The sequence below is a fragment of the Conger conger genome, chromosome 1, assembly GCF_963514075.1.
Source record: "Conger conger chromosome 1, fConCon1.1, whole genome shotgun sequence".
NCBI lineage: Eukaryota > Metazoa > Chordata > Actinopteri > Anguilliformes > Congridae > Conger > Conger conger.
Genome location: NC_083760.1, coordinates 27504322 through 27527675, shown reverse-complemented (window position 1 = coordinate 27527675; position 23354 = coordinate 27504322). Strand labels below are relative to the sequence as shown.

Sequence of the window (23354 nt, the reverse complement as noted above, 5' to 3'; positions counted from 1 at the left end):
TCGAAAAGCTGACCAACAAATTGAACAAGAGATTTTCACTTCAGTTTATTAGCCTAAATATATAAATGTTTCAGTTAAAACAAAATTATTTAGGTTGGTTTAGATTAACTGAAAACATTGGTGAAACAATTTGAAGTAATATCTAAGGTTTACCCACTGCACTGGATACAGGTTTACCCCACTTTCCACACATTTAAAATTCAATAGCAATTTCTTCGGAGTAGTATTCAATGACTTGAATTCAGGCAATTATCTTTTAAAGTATTCCCCAGCAAACACGTTACTTACACTAGCAAGCATGAATTGTACAAAAGGAAGTGGTAACCCAATGCTGTATTTATTATTATCTTGAGTTCACAGTACAGTCAATAAATATTGATCCCATTCATGTGGTAAAATTGCTTGCATGACAACAGAAGTGTTCCCTGATGGTTAAGACATTCTTGAGGAATGTAAGAGCTTTAAAGACAGGGACAGAATGAAAAAAAAAAAAAAAAATCAATTCTTCTTTGGAAACGATGCGCCTACCAGCTGATATATGACGGCTCCAGTTCCTACGGAGACAAGGGAATGATACGACATGAACAAAAAATACAGACATACACACTTGGTCAACATATTAACAAATCTATTTTATAAATTCAGATTTTACTCATTCAGTGGCTTACCGCATGGCTCATGAGTCCACAACAAATAAAGCATCATCTTAAATACACATGCAGATGCAGAGCATCATTTTGGCCAACATTTGTGAATGCAAGAAAGGATGGCCAACTAGGCCATTTTGAATGTTAGTTCAATACATATATAGGTTGTGGCACAACTAATTTGCACCAACCCACAGATGAACTGTACCCTCCTCCTCCAACAGGTCTCCTCATTTTTCACTCAGACCAGAGTGAGATGCCTGCATCACTGATACAGGATGAGCATTAGGGTACCTCAACCTCAGGAAAGGCATACTTATTCAACCATAAACAGCAGGTGGCACGAGACCATGTGCCGCCTAATATCCACTTGAAGGTAAAAACATTTCAATGGCCCATTTTCGCAGTGTTGGAGAAGCAAAAAAAAAGAAAAAAAAAAAAAAGGCAGGGACCATGCACAAAAGGGCCTACATGGTTCCTGGAGCACATTTGTATTTGCTTTCCCACCACACCTTCAGAACCATGAAGAATAGGCAAAGTAGGAGGAAGTTATGGGAAAAATGTGACGCGCACGTTGCCCGTCTCTGTGCTCACTACCTCAGCAACTGAGTTCAGTCACCAACTTAACCAGCCACGCCAGTGCAAAGGCAATTCTGCGGTTACATTTTCTGTGAACCACTTTGTGAATTGAATGAACTAGTTAGCTTGGGTTTCTGCTTGGCATCAAAGCTAGATAGCCAATACATTTTTGCTAACCAGTAAGATGGATGTAAAAGCAAAATTGCCTTTGCAGTAGTGTTAGAATGAGCAAGCTGGCTAATTAACTGGGAGGCTGGAGTTGCTGAATTTGGATCGATGAAGGGGACGACGTGTGATTGGCTGAAGTGCGGGGACAGGGAAGCCTTCCACGCCGCGTCCCATTACATTTTCCACTCCTCCACTCCAGTGGAAGAATGTGAAGCAAAAGAGTGGAGTTAACAAGAGGCACAAAGCAGTGAACAAGGGGGAGTGAAGAAAATAAAAAAAGAACTCTTCATCTTTTCGGCTTTGCGGTTGATTTCCTCAACATCCTGTGTTGAGGAAATAGCCCGGTCATAATCTTTCTTTTTGGGCCGAGCACAGACATATTCCCATAGCCAATTAGAGATCATATGCGTGGCCAGTCAATTTAAAGCTACAAAATCTCTTGTAAGTTTCAAGCGCAAGTTGCATAGTAGGATACAGTAGCCTGTAAAAACACAAACCTGACATTGTGGTTTGCCTCGAGACACTAATAAATATGTAACCAGCGACATAAGTCAGAGTTTGTTCTTGGCTACATTTCTGTAGATTGGTGAAACATAGCCTAGCCTATATGGAGCTTCATATGAGAGTCATTTTCCAATGTTCAGCGTTCACATTAAAAACAATTATTTCCCACAGTAACATATGCAACACATTTATTGGCAATAAATACGCCATTTGGAAACGGTTGAATAAATTCATCCATGCACGTTTAGGCACACTACATAAATAACCATAGCTGCCGTGCTCATTAAGAGTCATGCTGGTTTTATGTACAAACAAATATAAACCCGCTTCCCTGTTTTAAATGGCAGAATATGTTTGCAGGATATGAGGCACAAAAACAAACTGCCATTTCGCGTTCCGGGTAGGATGATATGCATAATAACGACACACAAATTTGGAACACACCCTACATACCTTGCATAATTAGGGGAATTCAAGTTCCCTGCCATCTCCGCTTTCTGGATCTGAACAGCGCCAGATTTTGTTGGTTGGGTTTTCATAGTATGTGGGTCTGAGCATGATGAAGTCATCCAGACACGTGAAAATACTTCCACTAAAACATCGTACACTTTGTCGGGGGAGTGGAGGAGGGCGGAGTCGATGCAGTTTTATTTGTACACTACAAAAATGGGACAGTGGAGTTGCATTGTGACAATCTTGGTTCTCACCTACTGCCACCTAGTGTCTGAATGCATCACTGTACAATGGGGGTCAAATTTATTTATGCTACAAGGGTGTAGCGAAATCATGATTGCGTGCATCTGCAGAGCGGTAGCACAAATTAGCCTTGGGTTCAGAACTTTCATACTTTAACAAACTCATGGTTTGCTCTGTACAGACAGAGACACAAAGACTCTTAGTACCATGAAATAGGAATGGGAACCTCTTTACCTTAATTTCCAGTAGCCTAAAACATTTAAGGATAGATTAGAGGTTACGCACCGACCACGGTAAGTGTCATTGTGATTCTGTACAGGATGGCATCCTTAACCCCCCCTTTCAAATGAACTGGTAGTCCATTATCCTCCTGTTAGGGGAAAAAGACTGAGATTACACACCAATATCTTAAGAGGAATTTGCACACTCTTGCCTTTACCTGAAGTTGTGACTAATGAAGACATTCAATTCCTTTTTAGTCCTTAATCTGCTTTGTCAGCAGCTCCTATTGCATCACACCCAAGGCTAGGCATTGCTCAAGATATTTTGGTTCCATTACATTACATGTCATTTTTATCCAAAGCGACTTACAGTTGATTAGACCAAGCAGGAGACAAGCACCGACCTTGTGGGTCCTAGTCATGCACCTTAACCACTACACTACAGAGGCCACCCTATAAGTTCGAGTTTTTTTCAATAATATTTTTCCAGGTTCCTACATTTCTTTTTCTGGTTCCTGCGGAGGAAAAATAATTGAACTCTTTCACACCTGTGAAGCCATCACTTCCCAGGCATTTATTTGCTAAGTTATGCAATTACTTCCTGATTTTTCTCCAGTGTATTAGGGCTGGAATTTAGTTCTGTGACTAAATTCAGACTTGGCTGGTATGAAGTATAGTGTTTAATTGAAGCCATTGATTGACTAAAGCAGAGGTCACCAACCCTGGTCCTGGAGAGCTACTGGGTCTGCTGGTTTTTGTTTACCTTAAAATCAGCACCCTGCTGAGTACCAGGTAACCAGGTGAGGCAAGTTGTGTAATCATCTGCTCTAATTGATCAATTAAGTGCAGAGTAACAGCAAAAACCAGCAGACCCAGTAGCTCTCCAGGACCAGGGTTGGTGACCTCTGGACTAAAGAGTCAGACCTTCCATGGTCTAAATTGGCTGCTGCTTGAAAGGAACCAGTAATGTAGGACCATTGTCTAAGCCAGGGGTCGGCAACCCTGGTCCTGGAGAGCCGCAGGGTGTGCTGGCTTTCGTTGTTACTTGGCATTAATTGATCAATGAAAGCCGTTGATTACAGTCAACTCGCCTCACCTGGTTTCTTGGGTCTGAATCGGTTGCTTATTTTAAGGTGGAGACGAAAGCCAGCACACCCTGCGGCTCTCCAGGACCAGGGTTGCCGACCCCTGGTCTAAGCTATGGCATTAATTATTTTCCTCAAGTTCTAAGTCGATAATAAGGTTCAAAGCTAGGACAGGCATTTCCTTCACTTTCTGTAACTATAAGTGCACTTGATATCCACTTTTCCATATCAACCCAGAACCCTCTTCAGGTAGGTTGTACACATATGGCATGTTATTTTTCTACACATGGCAGGGGGAAAAAAAATAATAATAATAAATCAAGCAAAAAGAATGAACTAAGAGAAGCACAAACAACCCTGAATTACCAGATGCACCATTCATGTCCATACATTGTCCTCTACACTATGTAGAACACAACAGTCTGGGGCGGCCTGTAGCATAGTGGTTAAGGTAAATGACTGGGACATGCAAGGTCGGTGGTTTAAATCCACAATAAGATCCGCACAGCCGTTGGGCCCTTGAGCAAGGCCCCTAACCCTGCATTGCTCCAGGGGAGGATTGTCTCCTGCTTAGTCTAATCAACTGTACGTCACTCAGGATAAGAGCGTCTGCCAAAAGCCAGCAATGTAATGTAATGGATCAGAGCTACTTAACTCCAGTGTCTGCAGGCATTTGCTCCTGCCTTGCACTACATCACCTGATTTCACTAATTATTCTACCTGCTTGGTTCAGATAAGCCAATTAGTGAAATCAGGTGGTATACCCACACTGTGGTTGGCATGACATGGAGTCAAATAGCGCTGCTCTAGATTATGGCAGGAGTGTGTGCAGGTTGTTGTTTTAGCACAGGACTAAGACAGCTGATTCCACTCATCAAGGTCTTGATTAAAGACCACGATTAGTTCATTAGTATAAATCAGGTATGTTACTGCTGGGTTAAAACAAAAACCTGCACCCACGCCAGCCATTTTAGGATAAGATTGGACACCTCTGGTCTACATTATAAGTATCCCTGAGGTAGTAGTATTTGAGCCAATCATGAGAACACAGTACACCATCATTAAATATGCAATCACAGCCAAAAATGAATGACAACAATCATTTCAGGCTATATAATTATACAATCTCCAAACCTTACTGAACAAAATAACACAAATTAACATGCTGCACCATTGGGTGTTTGTAAATTTCACACTGCATGCACAGTAATTAGTCCAGCGCAAACTGATGAATAGCAGTCGCAGCAGATTTCAAATTATAACGTTACCGTACTTGTCAGCCAACTTTTACGTTACGAGTCCAGAACCTAAAAATGTATATTAATTTGAACAATTATAAATGTTTTCCAAAATGAACGCTACATTTTATCAGCAGCAATCCACAGGAAAGTGTATTCCCAATGTTACTATCGGTGCATGACTCTCGTCTCTGTGTTGACATTTGAAATTGCATTTAAATAAAAACTATCGGCAAATAATCGAAAATGATTGCCCTAACTCTAGGGCAGGGGTCGGCAACCCTGGTCCTGGAGAGCCGCAGGGTGTGCTGGCTTTCGTCTCCACCTTAAAATAAGCAACCGATTCAGACCCAAGAAACCAGGTGAGGCGAGTTGACTGTAATCAACGGCTTTCATTGATCAATTAATGCCAAGTAACAACGAAAGCCAGCACACCCTGCGGCTCTCCAGGACCAGGGTTGCCGACCCCTGCTCTAGGGGGACCATTAAATGCTGTTGGCGAGTTCAAGGCTCCCATCTACACGAAGTTATTCAGATGTATTATATGAAGGGCATTCAATCACCCCCCGTCCTTACCTGAAATATCTTTTGATACTTCGGGACCTTGTTCTCCACCTGCCGACGGGCAGTGCTGCTGATGCTCCGTCTGGAGACATGACGGAGGACCTGTAACACGAGCCAACAGAGACATGGTCAATCAACGGAGCATTTCCTTTACGCAAAATCACCTTTATCCGATAAAGCGCCAATGAAGCGTTTATATTTCCCTTGTTAGTTTATATTGATGCAATGCAAAACACAGTAACGCAGCATACAATACATTGTACTAGTTACTCAGCAGGAAAACAACTGCAGAGACAACTCGTCATTTGCAGTTCTCAGACAAACCGGTGCATACCGACCCATCTTCCCACATACGTCCAAAGTTATTTGTAACTTAATGTTATTTAACTTAGATACACGCATATGGTTAATTGACATAAAACATGCGTCCAACCAAGTTACTGAATGTGTATACTTCGTTCGTTCGCTAGTTAATTAACGTTAGCTTTTCTTAGCTAACGTATTAGCCAAGATAAGGAAGAGGCTAAACCGTCACGTAGCGACCAAGCTTGCCACTTCACAGGCAACCTTAAAACAAAATCTCATCAAAGTTATGTAACTATTATTGTTAAATCATACTACGCATAGGCTATCTTACCAGGAGATGTCTGAACATCTTAAGCAATTTAGTTGCAGCTAGCTAGCTAATTCTTAATGGTAAGAATACGATCACTTGATCAGCGAATTAGGTCATATAAGGACATCAGCAAGTCCGACTGCGCGTGCGTGCATGTAAAAGACAGGAAGTAGTATCTTCTCTTCTCTCTCAAAACTAACTACATCGACTCAAACCAAACTGTGCCGAGCAAGTTAAAGATGGTGGAAGGAATAACAGAATAGTCAATGCTCAGGCAGCACGAATGTAATAAGGTACAAAACAATGACAAATCTGAGGGCTAGACCAATACTAGCTTATTAGCTCGTTGTTCTATTATTTGTTCGTGAATTTATTACGCTCAGTCACAAATTATAATATGAATTGTCTGCGCGTTGAGCAAAATTGCTCAACCTTGACAAGGTTGGGGGAAATACCATCGTTTCCCATTCCTGATTCCGTGAGGACATAAAATGCACAGAGCATATTTTCTTATGTTCACGCAACCTTTCTGGCACAGCGCTACTAGTGGGGACTCGTGCCAAAAACAGACAGGATAATGAGATTTAAATTGTATTTTTAAACTATGTTCAACGTGTTTCCACTGGGTGGATAGCCCACACACAATTGTAACCTGACACACACACACACACAGCCTAAGTATTTGTTAAATTGTGAATGTTTTATTGCAAATTTAATCACAAAATCCTCCTCACATCTCAAGTATGTTTCACATGACAGTGAATTGTTCCAGTTTTGCACAAGGAAGACAAACTGTTTATGTTTTGCAGGAATTCATCTGCAATTAAGTCAGCAACTTTAACCTTTCACATTTCAAGACAGTGTTTTCCCTTGGCCAAAAGGCATTAAATGCATCCCTTCTCCCCATAAGGCAACATCCTTTTAAACCTGAGGAAAAACAGTAACCAAACAATGCGCACTTATCTATAACAGTCCTTGGCAGGCAGTCATGTTTTCCCCTATTGATAAAAAAAACAAAAAAAACATTAAATTCTTTCCAAAATTTTGGGATGATGGGCATTTACATTTGTATCCACTGAAACACAAAAGGTAGTGGGGCACTAAACTGTGTGGATTTAGACATTGGTTTGCACATTGGCTGGCAAGTTTCTTATGTAGCCCTCAATTGGCTCATAGCATTTAAAAAATACAATAAATTGTGTGATCATTTCCAAACATTTCTTTAATTTCTTACCTTTTTTTTTTTTTTGAACATCAAAGGTATTCAGCATCTGCATTACTTTAAAGAAATGCTAAATTAGTAGATCACAAAAATTAAGGGAGCCAGGTAAAATCATCTGAGAATATGATTTGAGACATGGCTCAAATTAATCTCTAACCTGCAGACCTTTCCCTCCTCAGGAATAACATGTGGCATGAAACAGTTTAACAAAAACACAACAAACAGCTTACACAGATAGAATACACCCTTTTTCAAACACGACAGTTTATGCTGTGTGTACAGCAATTTCACAAAAGTCCATTGAAATGTAAATGTTCAGTTTGTTCAGTTTTTTGGGAAACCTTGCTTCTGTTCAAAAAACTGAAGAAAAGTAGAAAAATGCTCATCTAGAGCCATGTTGTGTTGCTGTAGTTCTGCCATTTTATGAACCAAAAAGGAACAATCTCTTTCCATGATTCAGCAACAATGAAAGGACCAGTCATAGGGCTGTAGTGCATTTTTATGGAAATATGAAAATATATAAGATTTGAAAATATCACTATGGTCTTCCCTCTGCTCTTGTGATATATTTATTTTTGTCTTCTTTTACCGTGTGTAATGGGAAGCCCAAAATAACTAAACTAAAAAGCCTTAAATCATCACAATAATTCCAAGTCTGTAAAAACTGAAAGAGAAAAAAATATTTAAAAACATTTTACATAAAAATAATGTTCAGTTTTATGTATGCTGGCTTCCAACCTCAAAATAAAATAAAAATGTTAACTTAAAAAAATAATAATTTAAATGAAAGTAAAGATTGTAGTGTTTTGCGGACAAATGTGGAACCCTCTGTAACCCACATCTTTTGCAGTGGATTTGTTGATGGATGGTTGATTATCAGTTAAGCTGGCGACAGGTCTTTCTCAGCTGATGTAGGTCAGCTCCCGCTGCCGTCGTTTCAGGTGTCTTTTCCGGAGTTTGATCATCCATTTGACGCTTTGTTTGGCAAAGTCTGCTGCCTTGAAGAGAGCCAGGAAGACCCCACAGAGGATGGCAATGGTATTCCAGGGGTTTGCGGTCACAATCTGTTGGGAGAAGCTTAAGATTTGGTGATTTTTTTTCCTCCAGCCTCTCATTCAACACTTGCCTTTAATATCAAATACCTTACAATAAACTGATTTAGCAGATGGTCTTACAGAGTAACATGTATGAGAATCCATTGCTTCTCCCACAGCTGACCAAATCTTTTTACATGGTGACAAAAGAACATTTATCAATAGGGTGATGTGCAATTGGCGATTTCCCAGGGATTTGGAGGGTTAATTCAGCTAAGGTCCTGTGTTAATAACTATCCAACAAACCCCTGCCATTTGATCGTACGTGCATAGATTGCAGTCAAAGCCACATATGAAACATTTTCCTCTGACTGTATGCAAGCTTAGATGTTGTCTGTGAAAATAAGCAACTGGCGACATCACATGTTTCAGAGGAGAATCATGAATGTCCAGTCTCCCACATCAGTTGTGGGGTTCGTGCGTGTATGGGGCTGTAGTTGCACACGATTGGCTATTCCAAATTCAGGTGGGAACTGTACATGCTCAACCTCACACTGGACACCAAATTTATTTTAAAAAAATATTGAAAAAATAAATATTATGCTACAGAAGCAAATGTCTCTGTACTCACATCTTGAACTTCCTGGATGAAAGGATCTCTCCACTGAAACACAACGAAGAAGAGCTCATTGGTTCTCTGTGGATCTGGTCTCTTGTCATTGTACTTCACCACACCGGTCTGGGTAGTACATACAGATTGAAAAGGGGACAAACAACGCAGGTCCTTCATTAAAAGTTAGTCATAGGAATTCACAGTAAACTCTAGCCAATGTGTGATGTGTGCAACTGGATGCTAGGGAGAACAGGCATGGACAGGGACACAGCCCATTTATATATAGTGAGCAGAATGAAGCAGAAGTTAGCTTTAGCTTAGCTGCCTGAGACACACTCTTCCAGTGCACTCATAGCATCTCACCTCCTGCCGGAACTCCACAGACTCCATCCCTTTCCCAGACGTCTTCACCAAGGACATTTTCACCCATGTGCGGAACCCTCCAGAGAATGTCCACCTGGAGTAGTTCCTCTCACAGTCCTGCATGAAGTTTGGCTTGTGTCTGCTATGAAGTCAGGGGTAAATGTAACAGGTAGGGGACAGGAATAACATGCTCAAGTATTACTTTAAGCAGAGTAATGTACTTGGTGTAACTTATATTATGTATAATTAAAAACAAATATTGAGGAATACATGAAGCAACATATTTATGTAAACTAAAATGTATTACTTTAATCATTTTGGATTATGTTGCCTCTCAGTATCTACAGTCTTAGTACCTGTTGATCAGGTCACTGAATTTGAAGAAGAGCATGTAGCTGATTGCACTGAAATCCTCCTGAGTCAAATTCAGACTCAACTGCAGGAAAATCAGCTCTCGGTTCCGGACATCTTTTGGCCCCTGAATCACCAAAGCTTTCCTCTGGAGGGAGAGAGGTGAAACATGTCCCAGAATGCAACAGAAGGGATAATGTGGCCATATGTTCTTTCAGAGTACATTCACTGAAGCAGGGCTGCCTAAACCTGTTCCTGAAGCTCTACTGTCCTTGTAGGTTTTCACTCCAGCCCTAACAAAGCACACCTCAACAGCTAGAGATCTCCTTGAACTGCCAATTAGTAGAATAAGATATGCCAAATTAGGGTTGAAATTAAAACCTTCAGGACAGTACAGGAACATTCAATACTATCGGATGCCCCAAGTGACCAACTTTATTGAAGACTCTCTATCTTCTATCTTCCGAACCTAAACAGACCATCATTTATAAATGAAAATGTGCAAGTGCATCATTAAAAGTGCAGATCTTAAAACATGTTGTACAAACTTATTAAACCGGGAAAAATTACAGCTGTGATTCAGTGAATACCTGGTGTGCTTAGGGAGTAGAGGGTACTGTAGGCACTCACTGTGGTGTGGTTTGAGTAGGGGGCTGTGTAGTTGACCTCCTCTGTCACACAGTCCCCTATCTCTGGTACCCCGGGTGAATCCAGGGGTGGGATGTGATCGTGTAAATAATGCTTACAGCTCAACAACTGTGCCTTCCCACGGTACAGAGAAATGCCTATTCAGAATTTAAAACATAAACATTTGAACAAATAGGGGTACGTCTACCACAGGTTTTATAACCACATAACGGTTTATGGTTTATACTGGTTTATACTTTGACGGAGTATAAACATCACTGGGCACAGTGACATTCGGTTTATACTTCATAAATAAAATATATTTTAAATTAAACAACAACCATAGTCAATGTTGGGCGACATTCATGAAAATTTCCGATTTCAGTCGAGTATAAACCAGCCTTGACTGGACATTTCAAACAATAAGAGGGGTCATTCCATGAAAAAAAAAACCAACCAATATTTCATGGCTTGCTACAACAGTACCACTTAGTGTATGGCTTCAAAACTTCTAAGCCTAGTAGATATTTTGGAACAGACTTCAAATGAAGTCAAATAATTTATTCAAAAATCATACAATGCCGAAGTTGGGTCTGGACAGAAAATGACCAAAAGGTGTTGCATATTCAACCAAGTAGTTGGCAAAAGTAATACAACATTGAAAAGCATTTTGCCATGATTTAGCATTTATGAATGACCATAACCATTTTCCTAAGCAGTATTATGAAAATCAGAATTTATAATCTGAAACTAGACAGAAAATTGTCAGACTGCACATTTTTAGCTCTAATGCCAAAAAAAATATGATGCTCCAAAATTTCCACTCACAGGTGACTTAAGTACTCTCCTCTGCTTCTTTAAGAGCCAATATCTCTAGAATGATACATCTAATGAGGATAATGTTTTGGATGTTCTTTAGTGAATATATAAAAAAACATTTACACAAAGTCTGAAACTCCCAATCTTTCACGGAATGACCCAGAGATACAATAAACCCACTGAGCTAAATGCTAGCCTGGGCCTCTTAACTGCTTCTCGCTCTAAACTCCCATCAAATAAGAGACAGGCAATGGTTGTCATCCAATTCACTGCCCCACTAACATCTGCTCCAATGTGATTACTTTTATAAATGTATTTGTGTATTATCATCACCATCATAATCATTCCTTCGCTGGTAACTCACCTGCAGGCTCAAATAGGTCCACTTCTTTATAGGTGACAGACATGACTGGGTGGTTGAGTTTCTCCATGAAGTCTGTGATGGTCTGATATGCCAGGAAGGCAGCCCCAGTTGTGAGCATCAGGTAGATCAAGATAAGTAGTGCAGAGAAAATGTTCTTCAGGCAGGCTTTGTCAAACCCCATTAGGGGGTAACTGGCCACAACTTCTGTTTCTGAACCTAAATAAATAAATAAAGACTTTCACATGACAGTCACAACACAGCAGGAATGGAGTATTAGTCTGAGCCTTGTCTGGTCTTACTTGAAGCAGGTAGTCTACTGGGTTGGAGCAGTGAAGGGAGAGAGGATTCAGGTAATCCTGTGCTGTCAATCAATGACATGGTATGAATGAATCCTAGGACCTTTCTCTCTGTGCTAAAAGACAGTGGGCTCATTATAATCACTTATGTTTCACCTCTTTTTCGTTTTCCTTGCTCCTGACCTGGAAATTGTTTGAGGTCCGCCATCTTTAAGGACTTTGCAACCCATTAAATGTTACTTCTAAGAAGTAGAATTTAGGAAAGATGAGTGTATGCTTTGCAGAAGTTTTATTTTATTTTTTTTAAGCACAATGTAAAAGTGGTAGACCTGTCTCCCCATCTGCCACGCATCTGCTGTAACAGACGTAGCTTCGAACCCACATTTGAAGGAGAAAGGACATTCCATTCGCCTAATTCACATTCTCAATTTCCCCGTCTTCACTTTTTGCACTCTTTTTCTAGCCTCTCCCAATGGCTAGAGCTAAGATCAGGAAAAGGAGCAAAGAAAAGGGGTGAAGAATAAGCAAATGGAAAGAGCCCAGTGATTGGCTCAACTAGTGACTGGCACATAACCACTCCTCCCAGGGGTGTACCATGAAATTCTGGGCACTGTGCAAATAAATATAGTCTATGTGGGCCCCCTTATAATTGGAGACCAATTCCAAGGCCTTTTGAGCCCCCTGCCTTGGAGCCCTGGATAGTCAGTTCCACTATTCTCCACACTGTGACACCCTTGTCTCCACCCAGTCTTCAGTCAGTCATTCACCAATCACTGGGGGAAAGCCTGCAATAGGTCACGCCAGCTCCTTACTCTCACCTGCATCCAATAAAATCCAGACTAGCTCAAACTAGTGTGCACTGGAAGTAATCAATGCATTAAAATGTTACTGGGACTGCAACTGTGAAGAAACAGAATCAGTATTTTAATACATTCTTTTTTTACAACCGTCTCATGTGAATTCATTCTGACTGGGCAGCCTCATTCTACCAGAGGTAGGATAGAGGTTGTCAGCCTTTATACCCATAAAAACCACACAAATGCAATTTACAGATCCACATACACACATAAAACATTTTACACCATGCTTGTTTTAGAAGCATGTTTCTAAAACTAACAAAAATGGCTAACACAGCCACCCCAAACAATATCAGGCAAAAGACTGAGGTAGCATTGCATTCAAAGCACAAACACAAGAGACATCACTGTTAAGAACAAAAGAAAGTTTGATCATGAGAATAAGCCATTCACTTGGAATGAAACGAGAAGTGGATATTGGGTTCCCCAAATTTGAGTAGTCAGCTAGGTGCGTTTGTGGCAGGGAGACAAATGTTCTGATGGCAAAGTGAATGAGCAAACCTTAAATATATCTAAAGGTAGCCGGCCAAACAGAGGTCTGTAGTCAGTCATTTAGCCAACAGTTTGGGGAACAACTTAAATAGAGATTGAGAACCAGGGGAAATTAAGATTAAATGGTCCTATGTTTTTACACAGAATTAAATGTACACTTTGTAAGATGGGTCTAATTAGGATCTTCAAATCTAATTCACACACGGTTCATTTTAATAAATCATTAGTTAAAAGCTTCTCTTCTCTTGTTCGAAGGACCCAGGTTTAAATCCCGACAGGAGCTTTCTGTGTTAAGTGTGCATGTTACCTCCATGTACTCTGTATTTCTTCCCACCATCATTCAGGTTAAACTAATTTGGGAGTCTTAATTGCACTTATGACTGTGTGTGAGTGAATTGATTGTGAGTGGGCTTGATTAGTACTTGAATGGAAGACCTCCGGGAAAAACTCAATTTCTGCTGGAAGAAGTTGCGAATCAGAAGGGGGTAATCTTCCCTCTGGACCAAGCAGAATTTAAATACCCCAGCACAGTGACATGGGTACTGTGCCATAGAAGGTGTCGTTTTTCAGATCAGATGTTCTCATTCACTGTGGTCATTGCAAATTCCCACAAAAATGGTGTTCTTAGTTGGCCTACTTGGTTATATAAATAAAAATGGAACAAAAGTAAACCACAAAGCAGAAGTTAATGTGACTGAAAGGATCTGCTACCAAGGAACATAACTGTTCTTTACCATTCACAGACTAGTGGAGTATAGACAGATCTCCTTTTCAGGAGGAGTCAAACCACTATATTCCTTAAGTAAGTCCACTCCTTAATCCGTTTTTGAACCTGAAGTCATTTAGCTGTTAATTCAAAGGACATCAAAACCTTAAACACAAGTAAATCTAGTCCACTTCAAAAAGAGGAACCTGGTGATCAGAACTTTTTAAAGCACTAGCAGGAGGTAATCAGCAGCACACCTGGGGGGAAAAAAAAACAATTTGAGATGGTCAGTAGGCTACCGAGCAAAGCCCTAATGTCAGGTGGCCAATACCTTCAGAATCATCTTTGGATTCGCCAGGCTCCAGCTTGTCCAGTTCATCGTCCAGTTCGTCGTCCAGTCCGTCGTTCTGACACAGGTCTGGAATTTGTTCACCCTCACCATCACTGAACTGAGATGACAAATAGAGGAGACAAAGATAAAAAATAACATATATTTACAGTTTTACAGATGGGTTTCTAACTACCCAATGACCAAGATAATTCAGTTGTTTGGTCTACAGGCACACATCTCCGCAGACTTTTTGTTGTTGGTGGGGTGGCGGATAATGCTGAACTTATAGTAATAATAAATCATTCATAGTAATTTTACTCTTCATGCAATTGCAAAGCTATGCCTGGCATAATGTGGTTTCAGATAAACAATCCCTCTGAAGATGAAAAGTACCGAATTAAGAAATATTAATATTGCTAAAATACTTTGATGGGAATTGTGGTTGGAACGCTACACAGGGATGCACAGCAGGACCGAGTTTGGGAAACACAACAGTGTAAAAATGACACATGATAAATGTTCAGTGGAACTGTCCAACCAAACAGTGTTACGTTTGCAAGAAACTAAACAGTGAATTCCCAAAGGTATCGAGTGAAACCCTGAATGAAAATGAGACCGGCTAGCTGCGTAAACTTCGAATAGCCTATGTCTGAAAATAAAAACGTGACGCAGCATTTCATCGAGGCTCACCAAAAAAAAACAACTACTAAATAACAGACTAAAAGGCAAGTACACTACATGGAATCGGGGCCATTTTATATTTGAAGACCCCACATCAGGCTAGGATAAGATGTGGGATATTCACATGACCACTCAACTCGTGCTCTGACATAGGATACTATTTTCCTCATATAGGAATAGAAACAAGGAACTACACTTCACACGGTTTTGTTCAGCAAATAGTTCGCTACCAAAAGTAGGTTCGTGAAAACTGTTACAGTTTAAACTAGATTCACGTTAGATCTTTGCTACATTTAAAGAATAGGCTATAGGCTGCAACAACCCAACTCTCTAAAACATAGCTTACCTCTTGGTAAGACCGGGATGTGTCTCTTCGTAGCATTCCAATGCACTTGTTTACGGTCTGCAAGAGGTTGATAGTTTCTTAACTCTATGGGAATGTTCGCCGCGTCAAAAATTACTTTTGACGAGTAGAATATTAGGCTACATTACCCCGAAGTCAGACAGCGACTGTTTGCGTTTTACTGCGAATAGAGGTGTTGTACCGGAATTGGTGACGTTCGACGTTGTCACGAGAGTAGAAACTCACAGTCGGCGTGAATTTAGAGTTGGCGAGTTTGCGAACAGACTTCTAAATCGCAAAACATCCGCTAAAACGTCAGAAACGCCAAACATCAAGGTGCAATTTCCAACTTTAGCTTTGCATGTTGCAACAAGACTTTCGCAGACTCAAGGTGTTCAATTTGCAGTTGGCTACAATCTTATTTTATAATTGCCAATGACGACATTTATATAGGATCAAGACCGACAAGTTCCACAAAGTCCGCCATAATCTCTAAATCTGTTGACAATCGCACTGCACTGTACGGTGCTTTCAATTTCAAAAAGAGCTCCAGATTACAGGCGGTTCCATCTGATAATTATTTACATTATTGTTTGTGAAATTGTGCCTGGGCCCAGTTTAGTAAATCTTTATACTACTTTCAACTAAGAACTGTTTCACTACAAATGCCAATTTGCTACTCCTATAGTTGCCTTACCAACTGGTCCTTTTTAGGAATGGGATTAAAATCTATAGGCCGATTTAATAGCAAGTATGTATGAGGCTACACGTTTCCCACGTATTTCCTCTAACTGCTAATACATTGTGTTGGTCATTCAATGAATCTTCTTTTGCGTAGTTTGTCTCTAAAATAGTCTCTAACTGTTTTTGGCTACTATGACGCTTGCTGATAGGCTTTTGGGCATTTATTAAGCAGCATATTCGTTTTATTTCACTTTGTGAATTACAGGGCCTGTAAATCACACATAATTGTTTCAGCCGATTCAGCTATTCTATCAACGCGGTTGAATGCAAGTGCATATTCAGTGTAGAATACCCGTGGTTGTAGCCTTTACATTTTAACCTATACAATTGGAGACAGCCTCCACTTACCGGGATTCCATCCTATATGGAACCTGCTCAATGGCGCATGAAGCCAGCTCACGGGGGCTGCCATGTTTGATTATGGGACTTTAGTACCAGAGCAGGCGCAATAAGTACCTAAATCTGAAGGGAATATGAATTTAAAAAGTTATATCTCCATTCATGTACACTTTAAACATGGGTCGATTAGGAACCATGTGATTCCTTAGAAGAACAATATCTAGTTATAGGGTTGTTTGTCGGGCAAAATGGTTCTTTGTCTGGGAGTTTTCACACTTCATAGCCTACATATGACAGGGGTTTCCATAAAGAACTAAAGGTTTCCCCAATGGAATCAAGCCAAATAACCCTTTTTTGGGAATTTCTTCGAGTGTAGAGTAATTAATAATTTAGAGGAAACAGCTCAATTTTTACATTTAAAAATACTGTCCAACCAAAACACTATAATTTAGACACGGTAGTTTTGAATGCATTGCAATGGGGCAATGTTTCTGGCAGCAGATGTTTAATACACTGCAATACCTCCGGCAACCGCTGGAGCTTGCGAGATTCTTGGGGAATGTTATTCCATCCCCTACGAACGTGTTTAATCACGTGACAGAAAAAAAAAATGATATCTTGATATTATGCATGAGTACATTTTAAAAACGCAGTTGTTATATGAAGTTTGTTACATATTTTCACGTATCCCTATGACTACTGGCCAGCCCTCACCTGCTGGTTTTAATTACCTTATGCGTTTGAGTCGCTTTATAATGAAAATATATCGAACAGGAAGTTATCTGTATCCTTGATTCGTGAGCAGTTTAAAACACAAATGCTGTGCTTGTCCATTACTCTAAAGTATCAGTCTAATTATCGCTGCTTGATTTTTAGCGTATTCAGATTCCTAGCTTATTCATGTGAGTGGAACTGCTAAGCGCTTGCTCTGAATTGACAGCCAACTCGCGAAGAAGCAGTTATAGTTCATAAGTCAAGCGAGCTAAAGAACAACAAAAAAGGGTTTACAATGTCAGCGCTGAAAGTTTGTCTAGTTCTTGTTTACGTTTTGAATTGCTCAGCAGACGAGGTTGAATTGAAACACAAGCCCGCTGTTAAACCAGTTAGATTGTTCACCGACGAAGAATTATCAAAGTACAATGGACATGAGGTAGGATCTGCTAAAAGTTAAAGAGTTGGTTGCTGCATTGTAACCAAACTATAAACCGACCGTTTTTTGCTTTAATCTTTTAACCTGCTTGGTTGTGACATATCCTCTATCCACATTATGAATATACTTTCTAGTAGCATAAACATGGCATGATTGGCTGTTCATTATTCGCTTGCTGATACATATTTTAACGACTGCACATAGGCTATGGGGCACCTGTAACGACTTATTTCATAGCTACCTCGCATAGCCTAGATTATCATAGGCTAGTCTACGATTCTGAATTCGGATACATGCATACGCACATTTAAAACGACATGTTTAATAAAAAGCCCGTACAATTACAATTATTGCGAGCAGCGCCTCAGAATGAGCATTTTACAGCCTATAGGATTTGTCATTAGACGTGCTTTCTACGCGTTTTTATTGTTGGGACAATTGTTTTAGAAGAAATATGTTCACATTCATTCGTAATAAAAATATTTTTTATTCCATTTCAGTTCCGTTTACTTTAGCTGGCTTGGAAATTAAATGGTATATTCATTATATATTGAACCTATTTACAGTTTATTGCAAAGGGTGAAGATTAAATTAGAAATAAGTATGTAAGTATGTACCTCTGTTACAGGAAGGGTTGCCCATTTACATGGCGGTGAAAGGAGTGGTGTTTGATGTCACAAAGGGGAAAGGTAATTGGTTGTTAATGTTAGAGGATGGTCTTTGATTCCACATAAGAGAAAGGAAACTAGTGCATGATGTCAAAGGAGCAGGTCATTGGTGACCGCTATTTTATGAATCATGGTTTATTCCCTACCTTACTTACTGCACAGCCATACAACTCCTGCAACACACATGCAGTTGTTGCAGGAAGCATAGACGAGAATCTGCAAAGTTTTTCTGTCATTAGAAGGGGGATAGCCTTTGCAAATTGTTGCAAATTGAGTGACCCCATTGCAAATTGTAGCATGGAAATCCCAGCCTATAGACAGCATTGGCATTGTGAGGATTAATTTCTGAGACATTGGACAATTAATAGTTCTTCAACCGATGCACCATTGGTGGCCACCTTTCAAGTTGAACTTGTTTGTGCAAGCAAATTTATTATTAATAATTTGTCTTCATTTATTTTTATGACAAGAATGTGAGACACAAAATACCATAGAAATCGAAAGTATATCAACAGTTACTTTTGAAACCATACGTTCAGATCTATTTCTGACTGAAATCCTGTTAAATATCCTGATGTCAGAAATTGAATATTTAAATAAACTATGCTTGAAGTGGGCCCTCTCATTGTCTATGCATGTTAATTAGTAAAATTGCAGGTGCAGGGGTGGCAAAATTGCAGGTGCAGGGGTGGCTTATTTTTTAATTCACACAACTGCGAACATCACATATCAGAACTGAATATAATAGTGCCCCTCTCACCCCACAGATTTCTATGGGAAAGATGCCGGGTACAACGCATTGGTGGGGAGAGACTGCACAAGAGCCGTTGCCAAGATGTCTCTGGATCCTGAAGACCTAACACATGACACTGTAAGGCGGTCTCACACATGAATTTTGCTTTTTGATGTGTCAAAATGAGTGCATGTGCATTGCATGTACTGTAGCCTAATGGTTAAGGTACGTGGTTGGGACCCGGAAGGTTGTTGGTGGTTCAAGCCCCGGTGTAGGTACGATAAGATCCGTACAGCCTTGAGCAAGGCTCCAGGGAGGATTGGCCCCTGCTTAGTCTAATCAACTGTATGTCGCTTTGGATAAAAAGCGTCAGCTAAATAACACATCATTTATACACTCACTGAGCACTTTATTCAGAATACCTGTACACCTACTTACTAATGCGATTATATAATCAGCCAATCTTGTGGCAGCAGTGCAATGCATAAAATCACGCAGATACAGGTCAGGAGCTTCCGTTAATCAAACATCAGAATGGGGAAGAAATGTGATCTCAGTGATTTTGACCGTGGTTTGACTATTTCTTCACCTGCTGATCTCCTGGGATTTTCACGCACAATAGTCTCTAGAGCTTACCCAGAATGGTGCAAAAAAAACATCCAGTGAGCGGAAGTTCTATGGACAGAAGCGCCTTGTTAATAAGAGAGGTCAACGAAGAATGGCCTCACTGGTTCGAGCTAACCAAAACTCAGATAACCACTCTGTACAATTGTGGTGAGCAGAAAAGCACCTCAGAACACACAACACGTTGAACCTTGAGGCAGATCGGCTAAAGCAGCAGAAGACTACGTTGGGTTCCACTTCTGTCAGCCAAAAACAGAAAGCCAAGGCTGCAGTGGGCACAGGTTCACCAGAGCTGGACAGTTGAAGATTGGAAAAACCTAGCCTGGTCTGATGAATCTCGATTTCCGCTGAAGTATACAGATGATATGGTCAGAATTTGGTGCCAACAGCATGAATCATTGGACCCAACCTGCCTTGTGTCAACAGTCCAGGCTGGTGGCGGTGGTGTAATACCAATCAATCATCGATTGACATCGATTGAATGCCACAGCCTATTTGAGTATTGTTGCTGACCATGTTCATCCCTTCATGGCCACAATGTACACATCTTCTAATGGCTATTTCCAACATGATAATGTACCATGTCACAAAGCAAAAGTTGTCTCAAACTGGTTTCATGAACATGACAATGAGTTCAGTGTTCTTCAGTGGCCTTCCCAGTCACCGGATCTGAATCCAGTAGAACTCATTTGAAATGTTTTCAACAGCTTGTATAATCCATGCCACAAAGAATTGAGGCCCTACCCATTATTAATATATTGTTCCTAATAAAATGTTCAATGAGTGTATTATTGCATACAGAAATGTTAAATTGTGATTTTCATTACTTATGTCATAATTTGAAATGTAATTGACTTCTATAGTTGGATACCATATATGATAAGGCTGAAGTACATGATGCTGGTCTGTTAAAATCCTCACTGTCAAAAACAGGATGAATGTTGTTACATTGGTTTCATGTAACAAATGTGCTTAATTCATGTATATGCACAAAAAAAACTAAAAAGTAATACACTTATTGACATAAGCTTAATTTTCCAAAATGTGTTACACAGTGTGCTTTATTAATGATTCAATGGAATCAACCAAAGTTTTTCAAATAAAAAAATGATTTCCCGAATAATTATTGGTACCCCTGATTTAATATTTTGTGCAAACACCCCTGGCAAAAATGACAGCCATATATATAGTCTTTTCCTATTTTCTTATCCATGTTGTTTATTATAAGCAGCCTTTTTTCTCAATTTTTATCAAGGGTGCAAATAATTCTGCAGCCCACTGTATGTCAATTTTTAAATAATCTCTTGGAATTTCCTTTGATCATGACATATTAAACATATGAATGTGTCTGAATTAAAGTAGTTCTGTCAAGGAAAGTGGACTAAAAGTCCTCCACCACAATGTGAAAGACCGATATCAAGTGTTTGATGGTGCAACCTGTTATTACGTTTAAGGGGGCATTTACTTTTTCACTAGGGTGTCTTGAATAACTTTTCCTTAAATAACTTAAATAGTGATTTAAAAAAATGTTTTTTGTGTTTATTCTGGTTCCCTTTGTCTGTTATTATATTTTGTAGAGTGTGCGAAGATCATAAACCATTCAGTGTGACAAATATGCAATGATAGAGGATATCAGGGCAAATACTTTTTCATGGCACTGTCCAGGCATCTGTCATTTTATGCAGCTGTTGTATTTTCATTTATTGCAGTATTATTGTTCTGCTTTGTAATCTGAACAGCCCATTGCGTCTTATTCTTTGCAGTTATTCTTTGCCCGGATACGTTTCTCAGACAAATAGGGAAATATAAATAATTATTATGAATGACTGACTACAGCAATATCAATTATATTGTGTATTTTGTCTCCTCTTGCCCTGACAGACAGGGCTGACAGAAGAGCAACTTGATTCACTTGAGAGTGTGTTCAGCGGAACATACAAAGCCAAGTACCCAATCGTAGGGTACACATCCAGACGCATCCTTAACCCGGATGGGAGTCCGAACGACAATTTCCAGCCTGAAGACCAGCCCCAGTTCAGCATCCGAGATGAATTCTGAGCACACTCTCATCCCTAAAGGAGGAGGCGGGAGGATAAACAACTACAACTACGTTTTTTTTTACTTTGTTTATTTTTATGATCAAATTTGTATTTAATTCCTTGCTATGCACTCCTTCTTGGTGGCAGATGTTTGTGTAAACAGCATGTGCAGGCTTACTTTTTAGAGTTTGTTACATATCTCTCCTGAACAAAAGGTTTACAGACTCTGGTCTTCGTAGTCTGGAATGATTCTACTTTTCAAAATGAAATCGAGGTTAATCGCTATATACTCTTCGTGTTAAGACTACATGTAATTTGATTAAGTTATAAGTTCTGTGTGATTCTTTGCATATGTATGTTTATACCTAGCTATGTAATGTATGTCACATTAAGCATTTAGTAGATGCTCCTGTCCTGGGTGATAGATTATATATTTTTATTTTTATTCACTGAGCACATTATTAGGAATACTAATACTAATACTGGGTACGGCCTCCCATTGCTCTCAAAACAGCCTCAATTCTTTGTGGCATGGATTCCACTAGATGTTGTTCCATGTTGACCTGATTGCATCAGACAATTTCTGCAGCTGCACATTCATCCTGTGTATCTCCGGTTCTACCACATCCCAAAGTTATTCTATTGGATTCAGATCCGATGACTGGGAAGGCCACTGAAGAGCATTGAACTCATTGTCATGTTCATGAAACCAGTTTGAGACGACTTTTGCTTTGTGACATGGTGCATTATCATGCTGGAATTAGCCATTAGAATATTGGTACACTGTGGCCATGAAGGGATGCACATGGTCAACAACAATATACTGTACAAATAGGCTGTGGCATTCAAGCGATGATTGATTGGTATTAACAGTGCCCAAAGTGTGCACTGTTGTGCGTGTCAGTAGTTACAGAAATACTGAAACCAGCCCGCGTGGAACCAATAATCATGCCACGGTTGAAATCACCGAGATTACATTTTTTCCCCGTTCTGATGGTTCATGTGAACATTAATTAAAGCTCCTGACCCGTATCTGCATGATTTTATGCATTGCACTGCTCTCACACAATTGGCTGATTAGATAACCGCATGAATATGTTGATGTATTGGTGTTGCTAATAAAGTGCTCAGTGAGTGTATATTGTTAACTTATACAGCTGGCTATTTTATTGAAGTAATTCAGGTGAAGTACCTTCCTAAAGGGACATACAACAGCACCTCAGCTGGGAATCTAACCTATAAGCTTTGAGCTAAAAGCTATTCCCTATTCATTATACTAAAATCCTTTGAATTGAAGGTGGAAAACTGGTAAGAAGAATGAGCAAGCCTTGGTGCAATATGTGAGCACTACACCGGTATGTCCAATTTGCCAGTTATGCCATTGTTTGGTTAGAAGTAATCATTCCATCTGATCTTATTGGATAATATATTTTCCTTATCTGTAACATGCTTTTGCCCTGATTTGAACATACATGTATTTTCCTATATTGTTCATACACTGTGATGTCAATTTCCATTATGTGACACTTAATGCATATGTATCCAATATTCAAATATTGGAGCTGTGTATTAAAATGGTTCTATAAATTTACCTTTGTGGTCATGTGAGGTTTACGTAACTGAAAACCATGTAAATGACT

General features: G+C 39.7%; 3 protein-coding genes across 5 annotated transcripts; 1 reads left to right on the top strand and 2 right to left on the bottom strand.

Moving 5' to 3' along the window:
* Positions 1 to 318: 318 nt before the first annotated feature.
* LOC133140592 (cytochrome c oxidase subunit 7A2, mitochondrial-like) lies at positions 319 to 6496 on the bottom strand. The gene is made up of 4 exons (XM_061260629.1): positions 6340 to 6496; positions 5715 to 5804; positions 2880 to 2964; positions 319 to 554 (listed from the first exon to the last, which is right to left on the bottom strand). Exons 1-4 carry the CDS (start codon positions 6355 to 6357, stop codon positions 499 to 501), a joined length of 249 nt encoding a protein of 82 aa, XP_061116613.1. The 5' UTR covers positions 6358 to 6496; the 3' UTR covers positions 319 to 498.
* Positions 6497 to 6997: 501 nt separating this feature from the next.
* On the bottom strand, positions 6998 to 15815 carry pacc1 (proton activated chloride channel 1). 2 transcript variants are annotated; one of them, XM_061259261.1, is made up of 8 exons: positions 15421 to 15815; positions 14394 to 14511; positions 11712 to 11927; positions 10532 to 10686; positions 9907 to 10049; positions 9551 to 9692; positions 9206 to 9313; positions 6998 to 8617 (listed from the first exon to the last, which is right to left on the bottom strand). In XM_061259261.1, exons 1-8 carry the CDS (start codon positions 15454 to 15456, stop codon positions 8417 to 8419), a joined length of 1119 nt encoding a protein of 372 aa, XP_061115245.1. In that variant the 5' UTR covers positions 15457 to 15815; the 3' UTR covers positions 6998 to 8416. The 2 variants fall into 2 exon arrangements, with proteins under 2 accessions (XP_061115245.1, XP_061115250.1); XM_061259266.1 differs by having other exon boundaries at positions 6998 to 8604; positions 15421 to 15812.
* On the top strand, positions 14252 to 23305 carry nenf (neudesin neurotrophic factor). 2 transcript variants are annotated; one of them, XM_061259268.1, is made up of 4 exons: positions 14252 to 14478; positions 18279 to 18339; positions 19086 to 19189; positions 21557 to 23305. In XM_061259268.1, the coding sequence occupies exons 2-4, from the start codon at positions 18297 to 18299 to the stop codon at positions 21731 to 21733; spliced, it is 324 nt and encodes a 107-aa protein (XP_061115252.1). In that variant the 5' UTR covers positions 14252 to 14478; positions 18279 to 18296; the 3' UTR covers positions 21734 to 23305. The 2 variants fall into 2 exon arrangements, with proteins under 2 accessions (XP_061115252.1, XP_061115251.1); XM_061259267.1 differs by lacking the exon at positions 14252 to 14478 and adding an exon at positions 17146 to 17650.
* Positions 23306 to 23354: the final 49 nt, after the last annotated feature.